Source organism: Schistocerca americana, chromosome 8 (genome assembly GCF_021461395.2).
Source record: "Schistocerca americana isolate TAMUIC-IGC-003095 chromosome 8, iqSchAmer2.1, whole genome shotgun sequence".
Lineage (NCBI taxonomy): Eukaryota > Metazoa > Arthropoda > Insecta > Orthoptera > Acrididae > Schistocerca > Schistocerca americana.
The window spans coordinates 36,048,026-36,073,160 of NC_060126.1; the positions used below are offsets into that span (position 1 = coordinate 36,048,026).

Genomic DNA, 25,135 nt, shown 5'->3' on the forward strand with positions numbered 1-25,135 from the left:
CTACTCTCATAATACGCAAGTTACAATAATTCTTTTGCCACGAATATGATGTTTCTCATTATTTTATTGGAACGAATCACACAACTACCAACGGGTTTTCCAGTGATTCTCAATTTGCTGGTGCTCAGAAACGGCATATATACATATAGGCTTGAAATGAGTGCCAATATGGCGCCTCATAACTCTGTACTGAAGGGAGACGGCGTGCGTGTGACGTAGGTGGCGTTGTGCCATCTCATTGGTCAGCGCTCAGCCGCACGCTCAGAATATTTGACATGCCAGATATCGTTCTGCACGTCCGGAAAGATTCCCGAACGTGCTATTCCACACTATGACGTCAGAAACTCGGCACGCTCAACGCTCAACGTTCAGATGCACGGTCCGTGTGCCGACGGCTTTAGACTCCGCAGGGCCCATCTTGCACACACTTCTGAATATCCCAGAGTGTGGATAATTGCGTCCACACGTCCTTTGCCGACTGAGAGATGCAGCGCCAACTGCCGAGTCGTAGTGCGTCTGCCCTCGCGAATGACGTCAGCTCGCTGCAACATGGCAGGTGTGGCAGCCGTGGAAGCTCTGCATAAAGTGGGAGGTTGCTAAGTTCACCGGACTTGCATACGATGTGACGTCATTATGACGTTTACACGCTACATCGAAAACGATAGAAACCGTATATCGACTATTCGACTTTTGTGAACTTTCGAGAGGTTGTGACAGGGTAGCGCTGTGCTCTGCGCCATTCGTTTAGATGTGTTTTGCGTTCCTTGCGTTTAAATCGAGTATTGTACTGTGTTTGTGTCCTGTGCGTTGTTTTTCGTTTGCTCGTCTCTAATTATGTGTTCAGCATTCGAGAGACTAATGAGAGAAAAGCTGAAAGAGTTCAGCATCGATGACGACGGGCAATTGCGTGGTTATTGTGAATCTCAAGCAGAAATTGATGTACTTCTGACCCAGCTGAAGTGCGTCGGTTATTCGTACTCGGTGAGAAGAAGCACTCAGCAGCCAAAATCTTTAGATGCGTCAAGACACTAACCTTTGGTTAAGATTACATTGAGAAATCCACTTCCCCTCGTATTTCATCTCCGGTCGACGATTTTTCTTCAACAATGCCTCATATTTTTCTTTTTAAGTTCGAAATTCAATCATTCTACACACCAGTCATTACTGGACACTAAGGTACCTGTCTCTGCGGTCCGAGTGTAAAATTACTTGGAATTATGGTTGATAAAAGACTATCTTGGGATGGACATATAAATTACTTAGCTAACAAACTTGCATGAGTTCTCTTTCAGCTATATAAATTAAGAAAAAAAAGTCAGCAAGAGTATGCTGCTACAATTTAATATGTACTGACAAGACCAATTGTATGAAACCATACTAAAATATTGATAATAAATAAATATTATTTTCGGCGTAAGCGTTCAATACAACAATCACACAATCTAATCTGGTCGGGACATAAGAAGACTTCACTTTTTTACGACACGTGTTGTCTGTGGTGTTTTCAAGGCCACGGTCAGGAATATTTCTATAAATATCCAGCTCTTTTACTTTTTTTTGGCGAAATACATATACGCTGCCACACTGAGCTGTTATCAGAATCGCACGTGCCAAAACAAACCACTAGCTGACGACAGTTTAGAATCTCGAACGTTCGTAAAAGTCGATAGCTGTGTTAATCGACTAAAGTGTATATGCGTCATAATGACGTCATATCATATCCGGGTTGGGTGAACTTAGCATCCTCCCATAAAGTGCAGCTCCGCCGAACCGCCCTCTGATGACCCCACCCTCCGTGTCCAGCGACTAACTGTACTTCTGTCGATAGCAGATGTTCCGTAGACTTTGCACAAGCGTTTGTGAATATTCCCCTCAGTTTCTTTCTCTGCAGTGAGAAATTCAATGACGGCACGTTGCTTGTAACGTATATCACCTACAGACGCCATTTTGAGACTGTCCTGCAGCTACGCTATCTGTCGGAAGTGACGGAAACTTGGTGCGCTCACTCAGGAGACTTCAAACAACACATACGTAACGTTTCGCATTCGCAACATTGATTTCGTCTGGGAAGGAAAATGCGGTGCATTACTTTCTGGGAAACCCTCGTAACAAACGTGACGTAACTAGAAAGATATCTGCGATACCCTCACTGTGCGGAGCTCTCCACTAGTGTCCCAGAAATTTATCCAGCGAGGGGGGGGGGAGGGGGGGGGCGGAGGAGAGTTGCAGGATGGCGGACAGAGGCTGCAATACTCCTGGAATTTTCATTTTTGACATCATGAGTTTCGAGGCAAGTCCCACAATAACCACTTCCAAAAGTGTACTTCTCCTTGTGCAGTAATGTTTACTGTGTTCAAAGATTTTGGGGTCAGGACAGCCAGTAACGGTAGCATTTCCAATTGTCTTGAGTGACAGTTAAGAGCTGGATCCTGGTCACTGAAGAAGTACTAAGAACAGCTTGTTAAGTTGTCAAACAGTCCTTCACTTTCTTTACTGTACCGTAAAACTGAATGCCGCAACGTATCCTGACTCCACAAAGTCGCCGCAAAGCCGTCTACAGCCAGAACCGAAGCTGTAGCGATTGTTAAAAATATTGTCGTACCACACTCTGTGTCCGAATGCGTAAAACAGCTGCAAGAAGTTTCATTTTACGGCATAGGCACCGACGTATCGAACCACAATGCTGAAAAGATGTTTCCTTTAGTCCTTGAGTTCTTTACGGAAACTGACGAAATCCAACAGAAACTGTTGAAGTTTTATTCGCTGAATGACGAAACATCGGAGACAATAGCAAAGTATTGTGTAGACCCTTTTAGAGGACTGCAAATTTCATTACATAAATTAATCGCTTTTTGTGGAGACAATAGTAGTACCACCTTCGAAGGGCTTCATCGACGATGCTAGCGCACCAAATTAGAGAAGAACTATGAGTGTGTCCCTACGATGTCCCAGCTAGATAAGCCAAGCCTATACCGACTGCACTGATCGACTGCTGCGGTATAGATTTCACACAGAAGTGACAGGAATTTGTGAGCACGTGTTACGGAGATGTTGCTATTCAGAAACTGTACTCATTACTAGCGAGCAACACAACACTACTGAACAGCGTTACAGAAGTACGTTCGATTCCCGGCGGGATCAGGGATTTTCTCTGCCTCGTGATGACTGGGTGTTGTGTGATGTCCTTAGATTAGTTAGGTTTAAGTAGTTCTAAGTTCTAGGGGACTGATGACCTTAGATGTTAAGTCCCATAGTGCTCAGAGCTATTTGAACCATTTTTGAACAGAAGTACGGTGCTATAGCTGGTAGGTCCCTGGAGTTGGCAGCAATTGAAAAAAAACAGGACAATCGACGCGAAGTGGTCTGTAGCGAATCGATATCCGACGAGACCGAACTACGGACCCATTGGACAACCATTCTTGCGGCAGCCATACGTGTGTACTGAAATATTGAATTTTTCTCAACTTTGTATCACATACATTTGAGTAATGATTGATAGTATCTCTATGCGCGTTATGCCATTTCCAAATATTTCGTATCATTAAAAGGCGGGCCGACAATTTTACTCAGCCGCAGTCGGGGGCATCTCGCCGCGCCCCTGCGTGCTTCGCACGCGTGTACGCCGCACACGAGTCACACGTGGGCAGCACGCCTGGGTATACCCACGAGTCCGTAGCGCACCGCAGACATTTTTCCGTGAAGCCACTGACTGTCTTGTTTCACAATTGGATAAATGCATTAACAGTTATGGCAACTAATTTTGAAATAATAAACAGATTACTTAATAACAATGTAGGAAAAGGTAGTTGCTACTTACCGTAAAGGAGACAACGTTAAAGAGTTGCAGATAGGCAAAATGATGAGTCAACAGTAAAGAAGAGATAGGTGCTTATAATGTCCGTCAGTGTAGATTCATTATCCCCTCGTAATTCGGCAACCATGTCACGCGAACCTGTCCGCGTTGTTGGCTAGCAAGTTCGCTATGACGTCATTAGCTGGGTCGTAGCAAGTAGCATCATACACAGACGACTACCGACAAAAGTGGCTTCTATTGCTGCCATAATTAATATGACAACAGGGCGTTTGGTCCGCATCACCGACAGAATTCGCTGGTGTTCAAAGAAAGGAGTTCTTGCTATCGCCGGCCGGTGTGGCCGTGCGGTTCTGGGCGCTACAGTCTGGAGCCGAGCGACCGCTACGGTCACAGGTTCGAATCCTGCCTCGGGCATGGATGTGTGTGATGTCCTTAGGTTAGTTAGGTTTAATTAGTTCTAAGTTCTAGGCGACTGATGACCTCAGAAGTTAAGTCGCATAGTGCTCAGAGCCATTTTCTTGCTGTCACTCCGTCGCCGTACTGTAGGATCTCAAATGATGGTGAAGTAAATACGACGTTTGGCCGATTTCTGCAGAATGAGGACTAAAACCAGACGGTTTGAGTTACAGTGCCTAATAAAATATTAAGTGAAACTGAAAACAGACGCGATACATATCACAGCACTTCATCATACTTTAATTTCCTGTCATGAAACGCTTTAACCCGTAAATCTCGAGGTGAATTTTCTGTAACGTATACCACGAGGTTGGGTCTCTGGGATCCCTATGTTTAAACCGAGATTTAAGCCAAAAATCATTTGAAATTTTTAACTTATACTATATGACATTTATTTTCACTATTATTTAAATATTGTTTAAATGCTTCTAGTTTATTTTATTGTACTAAACAAAGCCTGCAGCATTTTGCTATTTATCACACAAAATCACATAATTTTCTGTGGTTCTTTTAAATAGTACACATAAATTGACTAATAGAGTACTGAATTTTACTTTATGAAAAATTATCCAATCTCTCTAGCAAATGAATTTCCAAATAAAACTAAATTCCAGGATTTAAATTTGCGCATAAAAATTCCACCCGATAGGTACAAGAAGAAAGTCTGTCAAATTGACATTCATTGCTGGGAACTACATTTTTCTTATCACTCAGAACACATTCGATTTTAACAGACACTTTTAAGTATTTCATTGAAAAAACAGACAGATCCCCATCACAAGTTTCCTGAAGTTCTTACTCTGAATAATACACTGGTTCGATAGTAGAACTGTGATCACTGGCTAATGTAAAAACGGAAGGCGATACCGCAACCGACAGCAAAACACCGTGGGCTTGGCAATTTAAGGTGGGTAGGGGGGAGCACAGAAGCATTCCACCACAACTGGCCTTGGAGAGCGAGTTCGGAAATTTTCGCGCGGTCTGAGAGACCACACCTTGTGAGTTAAGCGTTATGTAGCATCATACACAGACGGCTACCGCCGAAAAGGGCTTCTATTGCTTCCATAATTAAACGCTGTAAAGATTTCTTCAAATATGTGTTGAAAGATGTAGCATTAAGAATATTTATGACAATACTAGTGAGTGCAGCAACTGAAGAAACGTAGCTTTCCGGAGGTCGCAATTTTTGCAGCTCTGCTCGTTAGGCTGCTGTCACATATCTGTAGATCTTCTCAAATCAGTACGCCAGCACGTGCGCCGCCACAGTATAGTCGATCCCATCGTCCGAACGAACAGACTTCGGACGTCAATCGGTCAAGTTCAAGGCAGTTTTTTTCGGTGCACTGTGAGAAACAGAGAAGTTTAGTCAAAGAAGGAAAGGAGTTTGTGGCATCCTGAGGATGAAAAATATCACAGTCGGAATACAGTTCGGAATCCGTTGACTAAAATCGCAGGTTTATTGGAAAAGACAAGTAGACTAAATATTTACTGAAAATTTCAGGCATAATTTATAACGTAAAAAAATTCGAATGTTTTTTGACAGTACCTGGAGCACTATTTATATTCGCGACTATGTCGCAGCTGGTGGAAAAAAAAATTCTTTCAAGTGAGAAGTGTGGTGATATTACGCTTATAGTCACTGTAGTTGATTCTTTTGGATTGTGGTAGGTAGGCATTGTCTGTCTACAAATGATTATTATTTACTGCATACTGACGTTTTTATCCCGGTGTGGTGGTGATTTTGTTATATGAAGTTTTTTGCAAATGTGGTGTATGTGCTGGCACTTTTCACTGCTTAGTTGTTCAGAGTATCTTGTTCTAAACATTATGCTTGTCTTTCAATTGTATGCTGGATGACAGTCATTGAGAGTCAATCGACATATGTTTGCAAAACATCAAATAAACACAGGAAAACGGAGTGTTTGTAATCTTGCTTTTCAAGGACGCTACGAATCATCTCGACTGTGTAACAGAACGTTTCTCCCTTCATCTCACATACAGGGTGTTACAAAAAGGTACGGCCAAACTTTCAGCAAACATTCCTCACACACAAATAAAGAAAAGATGTTATGTGGACATGTGTCCGGAAACGCTTATTTTCAAGTTAGAGCTCATTTTAGTTTCGTCAGTATGTACTGTACTTCCTCGATTCACCGCCAGTTGGCCCAATAGAAGGAAGGTAATGTTGACTTCGGTGCTTGTGTTGACATGGGACTCATTGCTCTACAGTACTAGCATCAAGCACATCAGTACGTAGCATCAACAGGTTAGTGTTCATCACAAACGTGGTTTTGGAGTCAGTGCAATGTTTACAAATGCGGAGTTGGCAGATGCCCATTTGATGTATGGATTAGCACGGGGCAACAGCCGTGGCGCGGTGCGTTTGTATCGAGACAGATTTCCAGAACGAAGATGTCCCGACAGGAAGACGTTCGAAGCAATTGATCGGTGTCTTAGGGAGCACGGAACATTCCAGCCCATGACTCGCGACTGGGGAAGACCTAGAACGACGAGGACACCTGCAATGGACGAGGCAATTCTTCGTGAAGTTGACGATAACACTAACGTCAGCGTCAGAGAAGTTGCTGCAGTACAAGGTAACGTTGACCACGCCACTGTATGGAGAGTGCTACGGGAGAACCAGTTGTTTCCGTACCATGTAGAGCGAGTGCAGGCTCTATCAGCAGCTGATTGGCCTCCACGGGTACACTTCTGCGAATGGTTCATCCAACAATGTGTCAATCCTCATTTCAGTGCAAATGTTCTCTTGACGGATGAGGCTTCATTCCAACGTGATCAAATTGTAAATTTTCACTATCAACATGTGTGGGCTGACGAGAATCCGGACGCAATTGTGCAATCACGTCATCAACACAGATTTTCTGTGAACGTTTGGGCAGGCATTGTTGGTGATATCTTGGTTGGGCCCCATGTTCTTCCACCTACGCTCAATGGAGCACGTTATCATGATTTCTTGCGGGATACCTGTCCTGCTAGAACATGTGCCTTTACAAGCTCTTGTCTACGCAACCCCGGTACCAAAGTAGAGACTCTTTGTGCTCGTATTGTGGACGGCTGTGATACAATACGCCATTCTCCAGGACTGCATCAGCGCATCAGGGATTCCATGCGACGGAGGGTGGATGCATGTATCCTCGCTAACAGAGGAAATTTTGAACATTTCTTGTAACAAATTGTTTGAAGTCACGCTGGTACGTTCTGTTGCTGTGTGTTTCCATTCCATGATTAATATGATTTGAAGAGAAGTAATAAAATGAGCTCTAACATGGAAAGTAAGCATTTCCGGACACATGTCCACATAACATATTTTCTTTCTTTGTGTGTGAGGAATGTTTCCTGAAAGTTTGGCCTTACCTTTTTGTAACACCCTGCATTTGAGATATAGCTGGCTTTGAAAGGAATCTCCTGTTGCTAAAACACCCAGCAGGAATTCTTTTTCCGAAATTTGCGTCATTCTTAGAAACAAACGGCTCTATAACACTCGTTATAATTTCGAAACGGAACGATGACGTACTAGTGAAGTTACATTCAGCTAGCGTAGTATGTCATTCACGCCACGTCTACTATAGTACGTTTTCGTCAACCATCGATAACTACGTTTTTATCTCCGTTTGTTGATATTGTCGAATAGTAGTGCAACGCCACGTATCATTAACTAGTGAAACGTTTGCGGTACCTTCAGCGCAGCGGGCGATGCGCGTAGGTACGCAAAAATGTTTGTGGGTAGCATGGGCGGAGACGCGAACAATGAAGACAGTTGCAAACGTGTTGCGGACATCGTCGAAAACAAAAGTTATGCACATATTCGTGAAACTTGTCTGGTTATTCTAATTAGTGAGGACAGTACTCGCCACCATCTTTTCGAGACAAATGTAGCACACTGACGTGCATTCGGCGTCTTTTTAATAGCAAAAAGCGCAGTGCAGCACTCGTCTCCAAGTACAGAAGCGCCACGGTATCCATTCCAGCCTAGGAGGGTCAAATCTAAACTATTTTGTACATAGGTTCCAATCTACGCCAGCCTACACTAAACTCCTTCACTGACGGAGGGCGTCAGAGGCACTGCGACCAAGCTGTCGGCTGGTCGGTCAACCTGTGGAGACGGCGGCTAGGCCATAACGCCGCAAGGACACGTTCCAGTCGTCTTGCGCCAAGGTCACCGCCAGGTCGCACTGCAGTCGAGCAAACACTAGCTGCCCGGGGATTCCCCGGACATGTCGACATCACGACAGTCAGCGGGTGTGTGAGCGATCAAGCAGCCTCGTTTCCCATCACGAACAACTAACTGTACTTGCTAGCAGCACAAACTGTGGAAATGAGCCCGCATCTCGTGGTCGTGCGGTAGCGTTCTCGCTTCCCACGCCCGGGTTCCCGGGTTCGATTCCCGTCGGGGTCAGGGATTTTCTCTGCCTCGTGATGGCTGGGTGTTGTGTGATGTCCTTAGGTTAGTTAGGTTTAAGTAGTTCTAAGTTCTAGGGGACTGATGACCATAGATGTTAAGTCCCATAGTGCTCAGAGCCATTTGAACCATTTTGTGGAAATGAGTACACGGTCGGCTTTCTCTGCTGACCATAACACCCAGATAGGTCAGCTACACGTGGGGCTGGCTGCCCCGTACACGCACCGGAATTCTGCGCGAATCGGTCTGTCAGAGGAAAGCTTTGATGAGACACGTTAGCCTTCGTGCTATATCTGTCGCTTGCTGGATCCATTTTATTCTGGAGAGGCCTTTTGAGAGCAGAATTTGCCTTCGTGTAGCGAAAACGAGTTAGCTTCCACGGGCCGAAGTAATTCTACACACGGTACTGTATTGTAGTTGTATCTAAACGTACATTTACACTTGGTGTGAAAACGTGTTTGGCGACAGTGGCTTGCAGCTACTACTGTACTATCGATGTCTGCATTATGTTGCAAACACAAGAACTGCCTTGCATGGTTGTGTCGCGCCGTATCAGTGGAAACATTGTTTCTGATCTGCTACAGTTAAATGCCACTGTACGGCGCTGGTATTTATGTTCCACCATAGCCTACTTCATGTAAATCATGTTTCCAAGCAGTGGCGTGGACAAAGTAAGACTAAGGCAGGGGAGTGCATCTTGAAAGTGCGAAGTGCTATTTACAGTGACTCCACAGAGTATTCGTCCGATCACGACGCATGGACTACAATACACACAGTCAAACAAATATAACTGCGAAATAAATAATAACTATTTCCTGACATTGGTTGATTTCTACACTTGGAAACAAAATGCTCTGTATGGTTCATACGTAGCTTCATTTGTGACCAAATACACGCTATATAAAATCACGCCGCAATGGACGCCAAACGAGACAATATCTGTGGTACTGGGCCGCGCTGACACATGCCCCTCTCGCGTTCGTTATGCAGTTGTGTTCCATCCAGCACAGTGAATAGCTGTCTCTCAGGCCTGAAAGCCGTTGAGTGATACTTACGTAATATGGGTAGAAAACGTTGCAAAACTACAAAGGAAGAGGGAAAAAACTGCGTCAGCTTGTTTCGACAAGGAAAATGTTTTCAAGAAATCGGAGAAACCGTCGGTAGACCTACCAGTAAAGTGAAGAGTATTGTATACAGGTTTAATCAGAGCAACAAGTAAAAAAAACAAATCACGAATGGTCGTCCTGGAGTTCTGTCCAAGATGGAGTAACGACAGCTTCTTCGAGAAGTCATCCTAAACTGAGCGCTCCACACCTTGCTACTGCATTTCATATGCGTACAGGAAGGTCTGCTTCAGCACAGACTGTAAAAAATATGTTTCGTGAAGCTGGGTGTGGAAGCCGAAAACCGCACATCAGTAAAATCAACAGAAGAAAGCGACTTGCATTTGCAAAGGAACATAAATCAGGTGGGTTTGATTTCTGGAAGAAGTTTGTATTTACTTGAGCTGTTTAAGTGTAAAGGGCGCGTAACAGTGTGGAGAAAAAAAGAATTGTGTACTTGAAGAGAGAAATATAACAGCCTCAGTTAATGTGGTGTGCGTACTGTAAGACGTTCGGTACACACACCATCAGATTATTTGACTTGTCGCTCTAACGAAGTAGGCGAGTGTCAGCAATGTGTCTCGTGGTCATATCGTGGCGTGTTTATCTTCTGCCCTTAGGTCAGACGATAGAAATGCCACTTGCACGCTTAGAGTAGTAGATTGACGGTAACCAACTTTAAACAGAACTTGATTAATTTTCACACACATTTATTAAAATAATGACAAGCATAAACATTACTTAACTTGATTCTGGATGCTATTTACTATTGACAATTTGAAGTTCCTTTGGTCTTGCTACGTTAATCTTATTTTCACATATCTCTGATATTTGACAAAAGTGTCTATAGCCCGCATCTCGTGGTCGTGGTCGTGCAGTAGGTTCGATTCCCAGCGGGGTCAGGGATTTTCTCTGCCTCGTGATGGCTGGGTGTTGTGTGATGTCCTTAGGTTAGTTAGGTTTAAGTAGTTCTAAGTTCTAGGGGACTGATGACCTTAGATGTTAAGTCCCATAGTGCTCAGAGCTATTTGAACCATTTTTGAACAGAAGTACGGTGCTATAGCTGGTAGGTCCCTGGAGTTGGCAGCAATGGAAAAAAACAGGACAGTCGACGCGAAGTGGTCTGTAGCGAATCGATATCCGACGAGACCGAACTACGGACCCGTTGGACAACCATTCTTGCGGCAGCTATACGTGTGTGCTGAAATATTAAATTTTTCTCAACTTTGTATCACATACATTTGAGTAATGATTGATAGTGTCTCTATGCGCGTTATGCCATTTCCAAATATTTCGTATCATTAAAAGGCGGGCCTACAATTTTACTCAGCCGCAGTCGGGGGCATCTCGCAGCGCCCCTGCGTGCTTCGCACGCGTGTACGCCGCACACGAGTCACACGTGGGGAGCACGCCTGGGTATACCCACCGTTCCGTAGCGCACCGCAGACATTTTTCCGTGAAGCCACTGACTGTCTTGTTTCACAATTGGATAAATGCATTAACTGTTATGGCAACTAATTTTGAAATAATAAACAGATTACTTAATAACAATGTAGGAAAAGGTAGTTGCTACTTACCGTAAAGGGGACAACGTTAAAGAGCTGCAGATAGGCAAAATGATGAGTCAACAGTAAAGAAGAGATAGGTGCTTATAATGTCCGCCAGTGTAGATTCGTTATCCCCTCGTAATTCGGCAACCGTGTCACGCGAACCTGTCCTCGTTGTTGACTAGCAAGTAGCATCATACACAGACGACTACCGACAAAAAGGGCTTCTATTGCTGCCATAATTAATACAACAGGGCGTTTGGTCCGCACCACCGACAGAATTCGCTGGTGTTCAAAGAAAGGAGTTCTTGCTGTCGCCGGCCGGTGTGGCCGTGCGGTTCTGGGCGCTACAGTCTGGAGCCGAGCGACCGCTACGGTCGCAGGTTCGAATCCTGACTCGGGCATAGATGTGTGTGATGTCCTTACGTTAGTTAGGTTTAATTAGTTCTAAGTTCTAGGCGACTGATGACCTCAGAAGTTAAGTCGCATAGTGCTCAGAGCCATTTTCTTGCTGTCACTCCGTCGCCGTACTGTAGGATCTCAAATGATGGTGAAGTAAATACGACGTTTGGCCGATTTCTGCAGAATGAGGACTAAAACCAGACGGTTTGAGTTACAGTGCCTAATAAAATATTAAGTGAAACTGAAAACAGACGCGACACATATCACAGCACTTCATCATACTTTAATTTCCTGTCATGAAACGCTTTAACCCGTAAATCTCGAGGTGAATTTTCTGTAACGTATACCACGAGGTTGGGTCTCTGGGATCCCTATGTTTAAACCGAGATTTAAGCCAAAAATCATTTGAAATTTTTAACTTATACTATATGACATTTATTTTCACTATTATTTAAATATTGTTTAAATGCTTCTAGTTTATTTTATTGTACTAAACAAAGCCTGCAGCATTTTGCTATTTATCACACAAAATCACATAATTTTCTGTGGTTCTTTTAAATAGTACACATAAATTGACTAATAGAGTACTGAATTTTACTTTATGAAAAATTATCCAATCTCTCTAGCAAATGAATTTCCATATAAAACTAAATTCCAGAATTTAAATTTGCGCATAAAAATTCCACCCGATAGGTACAAGAAGAAAGTCTGTCAAATTGACATTCATTGCTGGGAACTACATTTTTCTTATCACTCAGAACACATTCGATTTTAACAGACACTTTTAAGTATTTCATTGAAAAAACAGACAGATCCCCATCACAAGTTTCCTGAAGTTCTTACTCTGAATAATACACTGGCTCGATAGTAGAACTGTGATCACTGGCTAATGTAAAAACAGAAGGCGATACCGCAACCGACAGCAAAACACCGTGGGCTTGGCAATTTAAGGAGGGTAGGGGGGAGCATAGAAGCATTCCACCACAACTGGCCTTGGAGAGCGAGTTCGGAAATTTTCGCGCGGTCTGAGAGACCACACCTTGTGAGTTAAGCGTTATGTAGCATCATACACAGACGGCTACCGCCGAAAAGGGCTTCTATTGCTTCCATAATTAAACGCTGTAAAGATTTCTTCAAATATGTGTTGAAAGATGTAGCATTAAGAATATTTATGACAATACTAGTGAGTGCAGCAACTGAAGAAACGTAGCTTTCCGGAGGTCGCAATTTTTGCAGCTCTGCTCGTTAGGCTGCTGTCACATATCTGTAGATCTTCTCAAATCAGTACGACAGCACGTGCGCCGCCACGGTATAGTCGATCCCATCGTCCGAACGAACAGACTTCGGACGTCAATCGGTCAAGTTCAAGGCAGTTTTTTTCGGTGCACTGTGAGAAACAGAGAAGTTTAGTCAAAGAAGGAAAGGAGTTTGTGGCATCCTGAGGATGAAAAATATCACAGTCGGAATACAGTTCGGAATCCGTTGACTAAAATCGCAGGTTTATTGGAAAAGACAAGTAGACTAAATATTTACTGAAAATTTCAGGCATAATTTATAACGTAAAAAAATTCGAATGTTTTTTGACAGTACCTGGAGCACTATTTATATTCGCGACTATGTCGCAGCTGGTGGAAAAAAAAATTCTTTCAAGTGAGAAGTGTGGTGATATTACGCTTATAGTCACTGTAGTTGATTCTTTTGGATTGTGGTAGGTAGGCATTGTCTGTCTACAAATGATTATTATTTACTGCATACTGACGTTTTTATCCCGGTGTGGTGGTGATTTTGTTATATGAAGTTTTTTGCAAATGTGGTGTATGTGCTGGCACTTTTCACTGCTTAGTTGTTCAGAGTATCTTGTTCTAAACATTATGCTTGTCTTTCAATTGTATGCTGGATGACAGTCATTGAGAGTCAATCGACATATGTTTGCAAAACATCAAATAAACACAGGAAAACGGAGTGTTTGTAATCTTGCTTTTCAAGGACGCTACGAATCATCTCGACTGTGTAACAGAACGTTTCTCCCTTCATCTCACATACAGGGTGTTACAAAAAGGTACGGCCAAACTTTCAGCAAACATTCCTCACACACAAATAAAGAAAAGATGTTATGTGGACATGTGTCCGGAAACGCTTATTTTCAAGTTAGAGCTCATTTTAGTTTCGTCAGTATGTACTGTACTTCCTCGATTCACCGCCAGTTGGCCCAATAGAAGGAAGGTAATGTTGACTTCGGTGCTTGTGTTGACATGGGACTCATTGCTCTACAGTACTAGCATCAAGCACATCAGTACGTAGCATCAACAGGTTAGTGTTCATCACAAACGTGGTTTTGGAGTCAGTGCAATGTTTACAAATGCGGAGTTGGCAGATGCCCATTTGATGTATGGATTAGCACGGGGCAACAGCCGTGGCGCGGTGCGTTTGTATCGAGACAGATTTCCAGAACGAAGATGTCCCGACAGGAAGACGTTCGAAGCAATTGATCGGTGTCTTAGGGAGCACGGAACATTCCAGCCCATGACTCGCGACTGGGGAAGACCTAGAACGACGAGGACACCTGCAATGGACGAGGCAATTCTTCGTGAAGTTGACGATAACACTAACGTCAGCGTCAGAGAAGTTGCTGCAGTACAAGGTAACGTTGACCACGCCACTGTATGGAGAGTGCTACGGGAGAACCAGTTGTTTCCGTACCATGTAGAGCGAGTGCAGGCTCTATCAGCAGCTGATTGGCCTCCACGGGTACACTTCTGCGAATGGTTCATCCAACAATGTGTCAATCCTCATTTCAGTGCAAATGTTCTCTTGACGGATGAGGCTTCATTCCAACATGATCAAATTGTAAATTTTCACAATCAACATGTGTGGGCTGACGAGAATCCGGACGCAATTGTGCAATCACGTCATCAACACAGATTTTCTGTGAACGTTTGGGCAGGCATTGTTGGTGATGTCTTGGTTGGGCCGCATGTTCTTCCACCTACGCTCAATGGAGCACGTTATCATGATTTCTTGCGGGATACCTGTGCTGCTAGAACATGTGCCTTTACAAGCTCTTGTCTACGCAACCCCGGTACCAAAGTAGAGACTCTTTGTGCTCGTATTGTGGACGGCTGTGATACAATACGCCATTCTCCAGGACTGCATCAGCGCATCAGGGATTCCATGCGACGGAGGGTGGATGCATGTATCCTCGCTAACAGAGGAAATTTTGAACATTTCCTGTAACAAATTGTTTGAAGTCACGCTGGTACGTTCTGTTGCTGTGTGTTTCCATTCCATGATTAATATGATTTGAAGAGAAGTAATAAAATGAGCTCTAACATGGAAAGTAAGCATTTCCGGACACATGTCCACATAACATATTTTCTTTCTTTGTGTGTGAGGAATGTTTCCTGAAAGTTTGGCCTTACCTTTTTGTAACACCCTGCATTTGAGATATAGCTGGCTTTGAAAGGAATCTCCTGTTGCTAAAACACCCAGCAGGAATTCTTTTTCCGAAATTTGCGTCATTCTTAGAAACAAACGGCTCTATAACACTCGTTATAATTTCGAAACGGAACGATGACGTACTAGTGAAGTTACATTCAGCTAGCGTAGTATGTCATTCACGCGGCGTCTACTATAGTACGTTTTCGTCAACCATCGATAACTACGTTTTTATCTCCGTTTGTTGATATTGTCGAATAGTAGTGCAGCGCCTCGTATCATTAACTAGTGAAACGTTTGCGGTACCTTCAGCGCAGCGGGCGATGCGCGTAGGTACGCAAAAATGTTTGTGGGTAGCATGGGCGGAGACGCGAACAATGAAGACAGTTGCAAACGTGTTGCGGACATCGTCGAAAACAAAAGTTATGCACATATTCGTGAAACTTGTCTGGTTATTCTAATTAGTGAGGACAGTACTCGCCACCTTCTTTTCGAGACAAATGTAGCACACTGACGTGCATTCGGCGTCTTTTTAATAGCAAAAAGCGCAGTGCAGCACTCGTCTCCAAGTACAGAAGCGCCACGGTATCCATTCCAGCCTAGGAGGGTCAAATCTAAACTATTTTGTACATAGGTTCCAATCTACGCCAGCCTACACTAAACTCCTTCACTGACGGAGGGCGTCAGAGGCACTGCGACCAAGCTGTCGGCTGGTCGGTCAACCTGTGGAGACGGCGGCTAGGCCATAACGCCGCAAGGACACGTTCCAGTCGTCTTGCGCCAAGGTCACCGCCAGGTCGCACTGCAGTCGAGCAAACACTAGCTGCCCGGGGATTCCCCGGACATGTCGACATCACGACAGTCAGCGGGTGTGTGAGCGAACAAGCAGCCTCGTTTCCCATCACGAACAACTAACTGTACTTGCTAGCAGCACAAACTGTGGAAATGAGCCCGCATCTCGTGGTCGTGCGGTAGCGTTCTCGCTTCCCACGCCCGGGTTCCCGGGTTCGATTCCCGTCGGGGTCAGGGATTTTCTCTGCCTCGTGATGGCTGGGTGTTGTGTGATGTCCTTAGGTTAGTTAGGTTTAAGTAGTTCTAAGTTCTAGGGGACTGATGACCATAGATGTTAAGTCCCATAGTGCTCAGAGCCATTTGAACCATTTTGTGGAAATGAGTACACGGTCGGCTTTCTCTGCTGACCATAACACCCAGATAGGTCAGCTACACGTGGGGCTGGCTGCCCCGTACACGCACCGGAATTCTGCGCGAATCGGTCTGTCAGAGGAAAGCTTTGATGAGACACGTTAGCCTTCGTGCTATATCTGTCGCTTGCTGGATCCATTTTATTCTGGAGAGGCCTTTTGAGAGCAGAATTTGCCTTCGTGTAGCGAAAACGAGTTAGCTTCCACGGGCCGAAGTAATTCTACACACGGTACTGTATTGTAGTTGTATCTAAACGTACATTTACACTTGGTGTGAAAACGTGTTTGGCGACAGTGGCTTGCAGCTACTACTGTACTATCGATGTCTGCATTATGTTGCAAACACAAGAACTGCCTTGCATGGTTGTGTCGCGCCGTATCAGTGGAAACATTGTTTCTGATCTGCTACAGTTAAATGCCACTGTACGGCGCTGGTATTTATGTTCCACCATAGCCTACTTCATGTAAATCATGTTTCCAAGCAGTGGCGTGGACAAAGTAAGACTAAGGCAGGGGAGTGCATCTTGAAAGTGCGAAGTGCTATTTACAGTGACTCCACAGAGTATTCGTCCGATCACGACGCATGGACTACAATACACACAGTCAAACAAATATAACTGCGAAATAAATAATAACTATTTCCTGACATTGGTTGATTTCTACACTTGGAAACAAAATGCTCTGTATGGTTCATACGTAGCTTCATTTGTGACCAAATACACGCTATATAAAATCACGCCGCAATGGACGCCAAACGAGACAATATCTGTGGTACTGGGCCGCGCTGACACATGCCCCTCTCGCGTTCGTTATGCAGTTGTGTTCCATCCAGCACAGTGAATAGCTGTCTCTCAGGCCTGAAAGCCGTTGAGTGATACTTACGTAATATGGGTAGAAAACGTTGCAAAACTACAAAGGAAGAGGGAAAAAACTGCGTCAGGTTGTTTCGACAAGGAAAATGTTTTCAAGAAATCGGAGAAACCGTCGGTAGACCTACCAGTACAGTGAAGAGTATTGTATACAGGTTTAATCAGAGCAACAAGTAAAAAAAACAAATCACGAATGGTCGTCCTGGAGTTCTGTCCAAGATGGAGTAACGACAGCTTCTTCGAGAAGTCATCCTAAACTGAGCGCTCCACACCTTGCTACTGCATTTCATATGCGTACAGGAAGGTCTGCTTCAGCACAGACTGTAAAAAATATGTTTCGTGAAGCTGGGTGTGGAAGCCGAAAACCGCACATCAGTAAAATCAACAGAAGAAAGCGACTTGCATTTGCAAAGGAACATAAATCAGGTGGGTTTGATTTCTGGAAGAAGTTTGTATTTACTTGAGCTGTTTAAGTGTAAAGGGCGCGTAACAGTGTGGAGAAAAAAAGAATTGTGTACTTGAAGAGAGAAATATAACAGCCTCAGTTAATGTGGTGTGCGTACTGTAAGACGTTCGGTACACACACCATCAGATTATTTGACTTGTCGCTCTAACGAAGTAGGCGAGTGTCAGCAATGTGTCTCGTGGTCATATCGTGGCGTGTTTATCTTCTGCCCTTAGGTCAGACGATAGAAATGCCACTTGCACGCTTAGAGTAGTAGATTGACGGTAACCAACTTTAAACAGAACTTGATTAATTTTCACACACATTTATTAAAATAATGACAAGCATAAACATTACTTAACTTGATTCTGGATGCTATTTATAATTGACAATTTGAAGTTCCTTTGGTCTTGCTACGTTAATCTTATTTTCACATATCTCTGATACTTGACAAAAGTGTCTATAGCCCGCATCTCGTGGTCGTGCAGTAGCGTTCTCGCTTCCCACGCCCGGGTTCCCGGGTTCGATTCCCGGTGGGGTCAGGGATTTTCTCTGCCTCGTGATGGCTGGGTGTTGTGTGATGTCCTTAGGTTAGTTAGGTTTAAGTAGTTCTAAGTTCTAGGGGACTGATGACCATAGATGTCAAGTCCCATAGTGCTCAGAGCCATTTGAACCATTTGAACCACAAAAGTGTCTATATATTTATCTTCATGGCTATGTACAGGAATATGGTAATCCTATTGGGCGCAGACTGAAACTTGACTATATACTGGTACAGACTAATGCAGACTCGTACAGACTGGTGGAGACAAATGCAGACAAACTAATCGGAGGTCTGTACACTCGTTATAATACCTCGCGCGTTCAGGTATCACTGCGCGAGTGTGATCCGTGAGGAGAAAAGGTTCTACATTAGCAGCAATCTCATTGGCTGCGTTACATATTAATACGCGGATCAGTGGAAGCAGAATTTGGTCCGTCTCTATGGCAGCGCCATCTCGTAGTGCGGAGACGGACAAGCGCTGTGCCTGCGCTGTTGTGCTTAGCGGGGCGCGCCCTAGTGGGAAAGTTGTGTACGCGCTGACTATGCGGAACTATGTACACAACAGTTAAACATGGAGTAAGTTCAGTACTTTTGTGGGGGTGCATGAGTGCAAATGGTGTGGGAGATTTGTGTTTCACTGATGGCATTATGGACCACAAGATCTACATAAATATCCTAAAAACACATCTGTCCAGTAGTGTGAATCATATGGATCTTAGTGGGGATAAGATAATCATCCAAAACATACGTCTCTAGATACAAAGCTGTGTGTGTTGCCCCACTGGATGCAGACACCAATGCAATCCCCAGACATTAATCTTATCGAGAATTTGTGGCATTTACTCGACAAAAATATCAGGAATCGTCAGATATCCAGTAGAAATGATCTACAGACCGCTCTACAAGAGGAATGGCGTAAAATTACAGTGCAAACAACAGAATCTTTGGCGAAATCCATACCAATAACAATGCAAGCGATTATAAAGAGGAAAGGAGGCCCAACTAAGTACTAACAACAACATTCTATGTTCAAAGTGTGATTTTCAGTACTGTAGACGAATACTTATTTTACGTCTTACATTGCCTATCTGTACTTCTGAATACTTAACCATGTTTATTTACATAGCAATCTCTGCTTCTCTATTGTATTCTCATTTTAACTGATCAATAAAGATGTCCTTGTCCCTGCCTTATTTCAACCCGCCAGTTTTCCACCCTTTATACAACCTTAAGCATACAATCATGTATTAGACGAATACTTTGTGGAGTAACAGTATAAGAGATTTCACTGGAAACGACTCGGTGCAGCCAGCCGGAGTGGCCGAGCGGTTCAAGGCGCTACAGTCTGGAACCACGCGACCGCTACGGTCGCACGTTCGAATCCTGCCTCTGGCATGGATGTGTGTGATGTCCTTAGGTTAGTTAGGCTTAAGTAGTTCTAAGTTCTAGGGGACTGATGACCTCAGAAGCTAAGTCCCATAGTGCTCAGAACCATTTGAACCATTTTTGACTCGGTGCAGACGATCGCTGCTGGGCTCAACACCAGATGCAGTGGCATAGAAAGGAGGCTGAGCTCTCTGCTAACTCAGTACAGACAAACTGTGTCAGGAGAAATTGTCAGTGAACGCGGATTCGACAGGGGTATCGACAACTCCTCTGGCACGTTCGTATTTTGGCGCGTTTCTGTAGAACAGGCAGTAGGTGTTCTGTATAAAGATGATATGGTTATATACATAATGTATTATATAACTATTTGTGCGCAACAAAACACAAACTTCAGTGTTATTCTTATAAATGAATTGCCTTTACGTAACCCTTCCAACAATGCATCACAAATCGTTGAACTGTTTGAGATATAGCTGGCTTTGAAAGGAATCTCCTGTTGCTAAAATACCAAGCAGGAATTCTTTTTCCGAAATTTGTGTCATTCTTCGAAACAAACGGCTCTATCACACTCGTTATAATTTCGAAACGGAATGGTGACTTCCTAGTGAAGTTACATTCAGCTAGCGTAGTATGTCTTTCACGCCACGTCTACTATAGTACGTTTTCGTCAACCATCGATAACTACGTTTTTGTCTCCGATTGCTGATATTATCGAATAGTACTGCAGCACCACATATCATTATGTAAATGGTTCAAATGGCTCTGAACACTATGGGACTCAACTGCTGAGGTCATTAGTCCCCTAGAACTTAGAACTAGTTAAACCTAACTAACCTAAGGACATCACAAACATCCATGCCCGAGGCAGGATTCGAACCTGCGACCGTAGCGGTCCTGCGGTTCCAGACTGCAGCGCCTTTAACCGCACGGCCACTTCGGCCGGCATATCATTAACTCGCGAAACGTTTGCGGGACCTTCAGCGCAGCGGGCGAAGCGCGTAGACACACAAATGTTTGTGGCTAGCATGGACGGAGATGCGAACAATGAACAGAGTTGCAAACGTGTTGCGGACATCGTCGAAAACAAAAGTTACGAACATAAACTTGTTATTACACTCATTATAAACGCAGCTTAAGATGTGTACAGGCAAAATAGAGTCTTCATACTGAAGAACAATATACTGATAATTAGAAACGTGATCTCTGAGTTTTTATCATGTTAGGAAGGGTGAAGCCATGCTTATCAATATCCACTGTTTGTCAACAGTTGCAACACGTATTAAGAACCCTTTGGCAGACATGGAAGCGGTTCAAAACTAATTGTGAGACAACCACATACTCATACTTATTATACGTTTCGGAAATCTGGAGAGCCATTTTGTTCATGTTCTTCCTGATGCGCACGCAGCAGCATGCTTACCACTATTTTCCAGAACGCTGCGCATGAGAACGAGATTCTTTTGGGGTACATACCCCTGGTTTGTTGCTGATAGAAAGGTAGTCTAGCGTAATGGATAGCCCTTGGTCTAGAGACCATTTGTATACCCAACAGCAGGATCGTATCAGTGTGACTGTACTACAGTACAGGATCAAAATAAGTAAATCGGTTGGTTCTTTTTGAATCTGATGTGGTTTATGGTGGGTCTTAGGGGGCTTACGGAGCCACCATTAGTTCATGGGCGGGTTCCTAGAATACTTGAAAAATCTCTGTTTTCCAATTTTTTTGTACGAAAACCGAGCCGTGGATTCCAAGACGGTTGTGCACAGCAAATGGTTGTAATTTTCATGATATATTCCTAATATCCCGATATCGAAGCACCTTGAAAATTTTCTTGATATCTTTATCCGTTTTCAAGGCTCAGAGATTCTCTATTAGTAGACGTAAAATACGGATTTAAAATCCGGTGTAAGGCGAAAACGTGATGTACCGCGGCGAAATATGCTCTAAAGTGTCTCAGTTATCATTGTAAAGGTTCTGGGAACCCCATGTTGTAGTACTGAAGCACATGCATTTATTTTTCTTTTTTTTTGCACCAAAAATTTGGTTTGTTGATAAAAGGCCAAATATTCATTGTTGTTGCTTCATCTGATGTACGATCACTGTTTCCGAAAGTCCTGTTTAGTGAGCTCAGTACCATAGTGGAGAGAATATTCAAAGGCATCATTGCCCATGAAATCGGAACGGTCTTTCGTGTTAGAGAGACGAGCGCTCAAGGTTGCCCATAGTTTCTGTGCTGTCGACCTCACAGTGACTAGCTTAACCCAGGCAACATTGTCTAGAATTCGTAAACAGTAATTGCAAGTCTTCTGTAGGCCAATAACAGGACATTCTCACATCTTTCACCGGCCTAATGTGACTGTATGGTTAAATGATGATGGCATCCTCTTGGGTAAAATATTCCGGAGGTAAAATAGTCCCCCATTCGGATCTCCGGGCGGGGACTACTCAAGAGGACGTCGTTATCAGAAGAAAGAAAACTGGCGTTCTACGGATCGGAGCGTGGTATGTCAGATCCCTTAATCGGGCAGGTAGGTTAGAAAATTTAAAAAGGGAAATGGATAGGTTAAAGTTAGATATAGTGGGAATTAGCGAAGTTCGGTGGCAGGAGGAACAAGACTTGTGGTCAGGCGAATACAGGGTTATAAATACAAAATCAAATAGGGGTAATGCAGGAGTAGGTTTAATAATGAATAAAAAAATAGGAGTGCGGGTAAGCTACTACAAACAGCATAGTGACCGCATTATTGTGGCCAAGATAGACACGAAGCCCACGCCTACTATAGTAGTACAAGTTTATATGCCAACTAGCTCTGCAGATGATGAAGAAATTGATGAAATGTATGATGAGATAAAAGAAATTATTCAGGTAGTGAAGGGTGACTGGAATTCGACAGTAGGAAAAGGAAGAGAACGAAACCTAGTAGGTGAATATGGATTGGGGCTAAGAAATGCAAGAGAAAACCGCCTGGTAGAATTTTGCACAGAGCATAAATTAATCATAGCTAACACTTGGTTCAAGAATCATGAAAGAAGGTTGTATACATGGAAGAACCCTGGAGATACTAGAAGGTTTCAGATAGATTATATAATGGTAAGACAGAGATTTAGGAACCAGGTTTTACATTGTAAGACATTTCCAGGGGCAGATGTGGACTCTGATCACAATCTATTGGTTATGAACTGTTGATTAAAACTGAAGAAACTGCAAAAAGGTGGGAATTTAAAGAGATGGGACCTGGATAAACTGAAAGAACCAGAGGTTGTACAGAGTTTCAGGGAGAGCATAAGGGAACAATCGACAGGAATGAAGAGCTGCATCAAACCAGTCTCAGGACTGAAGACCCCAACAACAAAGTGGCATCACGTGTCACGGCTTTGTTTGACGGAGTAGCCTTTCCCGCCCAGTTGCGAGTTCACTGGTCGTGCTGTCGCTGTCACAGCATCGGCCGCCCCTCGTCTGGAAGAGTGACACTCTGCCATCTGGCATTGCAGATGCAGCCGCTTGTGGGCAAGCTGTCGTTCCTGTACAAGCCGTACGTGCTGGCCGTGGTCTCCATCGGCTACGTGCTGGGTGAGCTGGGCCACTACCTGATCGGCGTCACCACAAAGGCCATGGCCAACGACCTGCACTACGGCGACATCTCCTGCCAGCTCAACACCACCGAGTACACCGTGGCGCAGCTGCCCGTGCACTGCAATGAAGCCAACAGCTCCGAAGTGTAAGTAAGCGCTCGTCACGGGCACTTCGCGCATTTCCTTTTAAAAAATATTCTTAATTTTGAACGTTGAGTCATAAAATCTTACAAGGGAACCTCCCCATCGCACCCCCCTCAGATTTAGTTATAAGTTGGCACAGTGGATAGGCCTTGAAAAACTGAACACAGATCGATCGAGAAAACAGGAAGAAGTTGTGTGGAACTATGAAAAAAATAAGCAAAATATACAAACTGAGTAGTCCATGTGCAAGATAGGCAACACCAAGGATGGTGTGAGCTCAGGAGCGCCGTGGTCTCGTGGTTCAAGACTTCCCTCGAGTGAATTCTTTTATACAGGGTGTCCCAGCTATCTTGTCCACCCAAAATATCTCTGGAACAATAACAGCTATTGGAAAACGACTTTCGCCGGTATCAATGTAGGGCTGGGGCCCATGAATGTACATATTTGGAAACATTCTAAAACGAAAGCATATGTGTTTTTTAACACAAACATGTTTTTTTAAATGGACCTCCTATATTTTCTCTTCAGCAATCCATAGCATGACAAAGCACATACACAATGGCGTTGATTGCATCGCAATATTCACATTACATCCCGAGATATTGAGACGCGAAGTTGACGCTTGAAAGACCCGACATGCGCTGCTAGCGCACGTCCTGAGGCTCAGGCGTGAACACCATGCTGCAGGATGGCAGCAGACAGTATTATTCGTTTCGGACCTCTAGATAAGTATGGAAGTGTGATCACGCATGTCAATCACATCGCGATTACGGGCAGCGTGGGGTTCACGCCTGAGCCTCAGGACGTGTCGGGTGTTTCAAGCGTCAACTTCACGTCTTAATATCTCGGGATGTAATGGGAATATTGCGATGCAATCAACGTCATTGTGTATGTGCTTTGTCATGCTATGGATTGCTGAAGAAAAAATATAGGAGGTCCATTTAAAAAAAACATAATTTTGTGTTAAAAAACACATACGCTTTCGTTTTAGAATGTTTCCAAATATGTACATTCATGGGCACCAGCCCTACATTGATACCGGTGAAAGTCGTTTTCCAATAGCTGTTATTGTTCCAGAGATATTTTGGGTGGACAAGATAGCTGGGACACCCTGTATAGGACGTTTCTATTTAGAACAAAGTTATTGCAGTGTAGCGCTCACGACACCACAAATGGCCACAACTCGACGCCTATATCATGACATGCTGCAACGCCGCCCCCTAAATGTGGTCGAACTAAAATATCCTGACGTACGGTGGCGCGTGGTGTGGAAGACTGTACACGATGCCATGCTTGATTCCGATGTTGTTTCCCAATGGTACGTAGTCGTTAATGGGAAGCTGGTGACGCAAGAACGTCTCTACAATATCCAGATGGCAGAATCTCCCAATTGTGTGGGTTGATCCACATGGCAGAATCTCCCAATTGTGTCGGTTGTAATACAGTAGATTCTCACGAGCACCGCCTCAGCTGTGGAGAGGCGGAACCGGTTTGGCACCTAGTGCGGCAGATGCTGGGTTATCTCTTGCGAGTTAGGCCGGAGCCCGTCACCTGGATAGGTGGACATGCGGTCCACTACCTCTGTCGTGACGGACACAAGAATTTACTTGACTTCTGGCTCTATTTGCAAGAAAGACATCATGCCATTTCCAGGCATACCAGATATCGACAATCCTTCGCCAACTACCTGTGGAGTGCCTTTCACAGCCCGCCGTGTAGCTGGAATGTTCCAGGCAGTGGCAGATGAGGTCAGAACGAACTGCAAACGATCGTATCTTGAACAATCTTTATCAG

The 25,135-nt window shown here is 44.0% G+C and overlaps 1 protein-coding gene across 2 annotated transcripts in view; it reads left to right on the forward strand.

Annotated features, from left to right (window-relative positions):
- LOC124545221 (D-xylose transporter) overlaps positions 1-25,135 on the forward strand; it is a 355,683-nt gene that overhangs the window by 271,003 nt on the left and 59,545 nt on the right. For both annotated transcript variants that reach the window (XM_047124093.1, XM_047124092.1), the window contains exon 2: positions 23,117-23,343. In XM_047124093.1, coding sequence (XP_046980049.1) covers positions 23,117-23,343 — 227 coding nt within the window. The remainder of the gene's footprint in view (positions 1-23,116; positions 23,344-25,135) is intronic.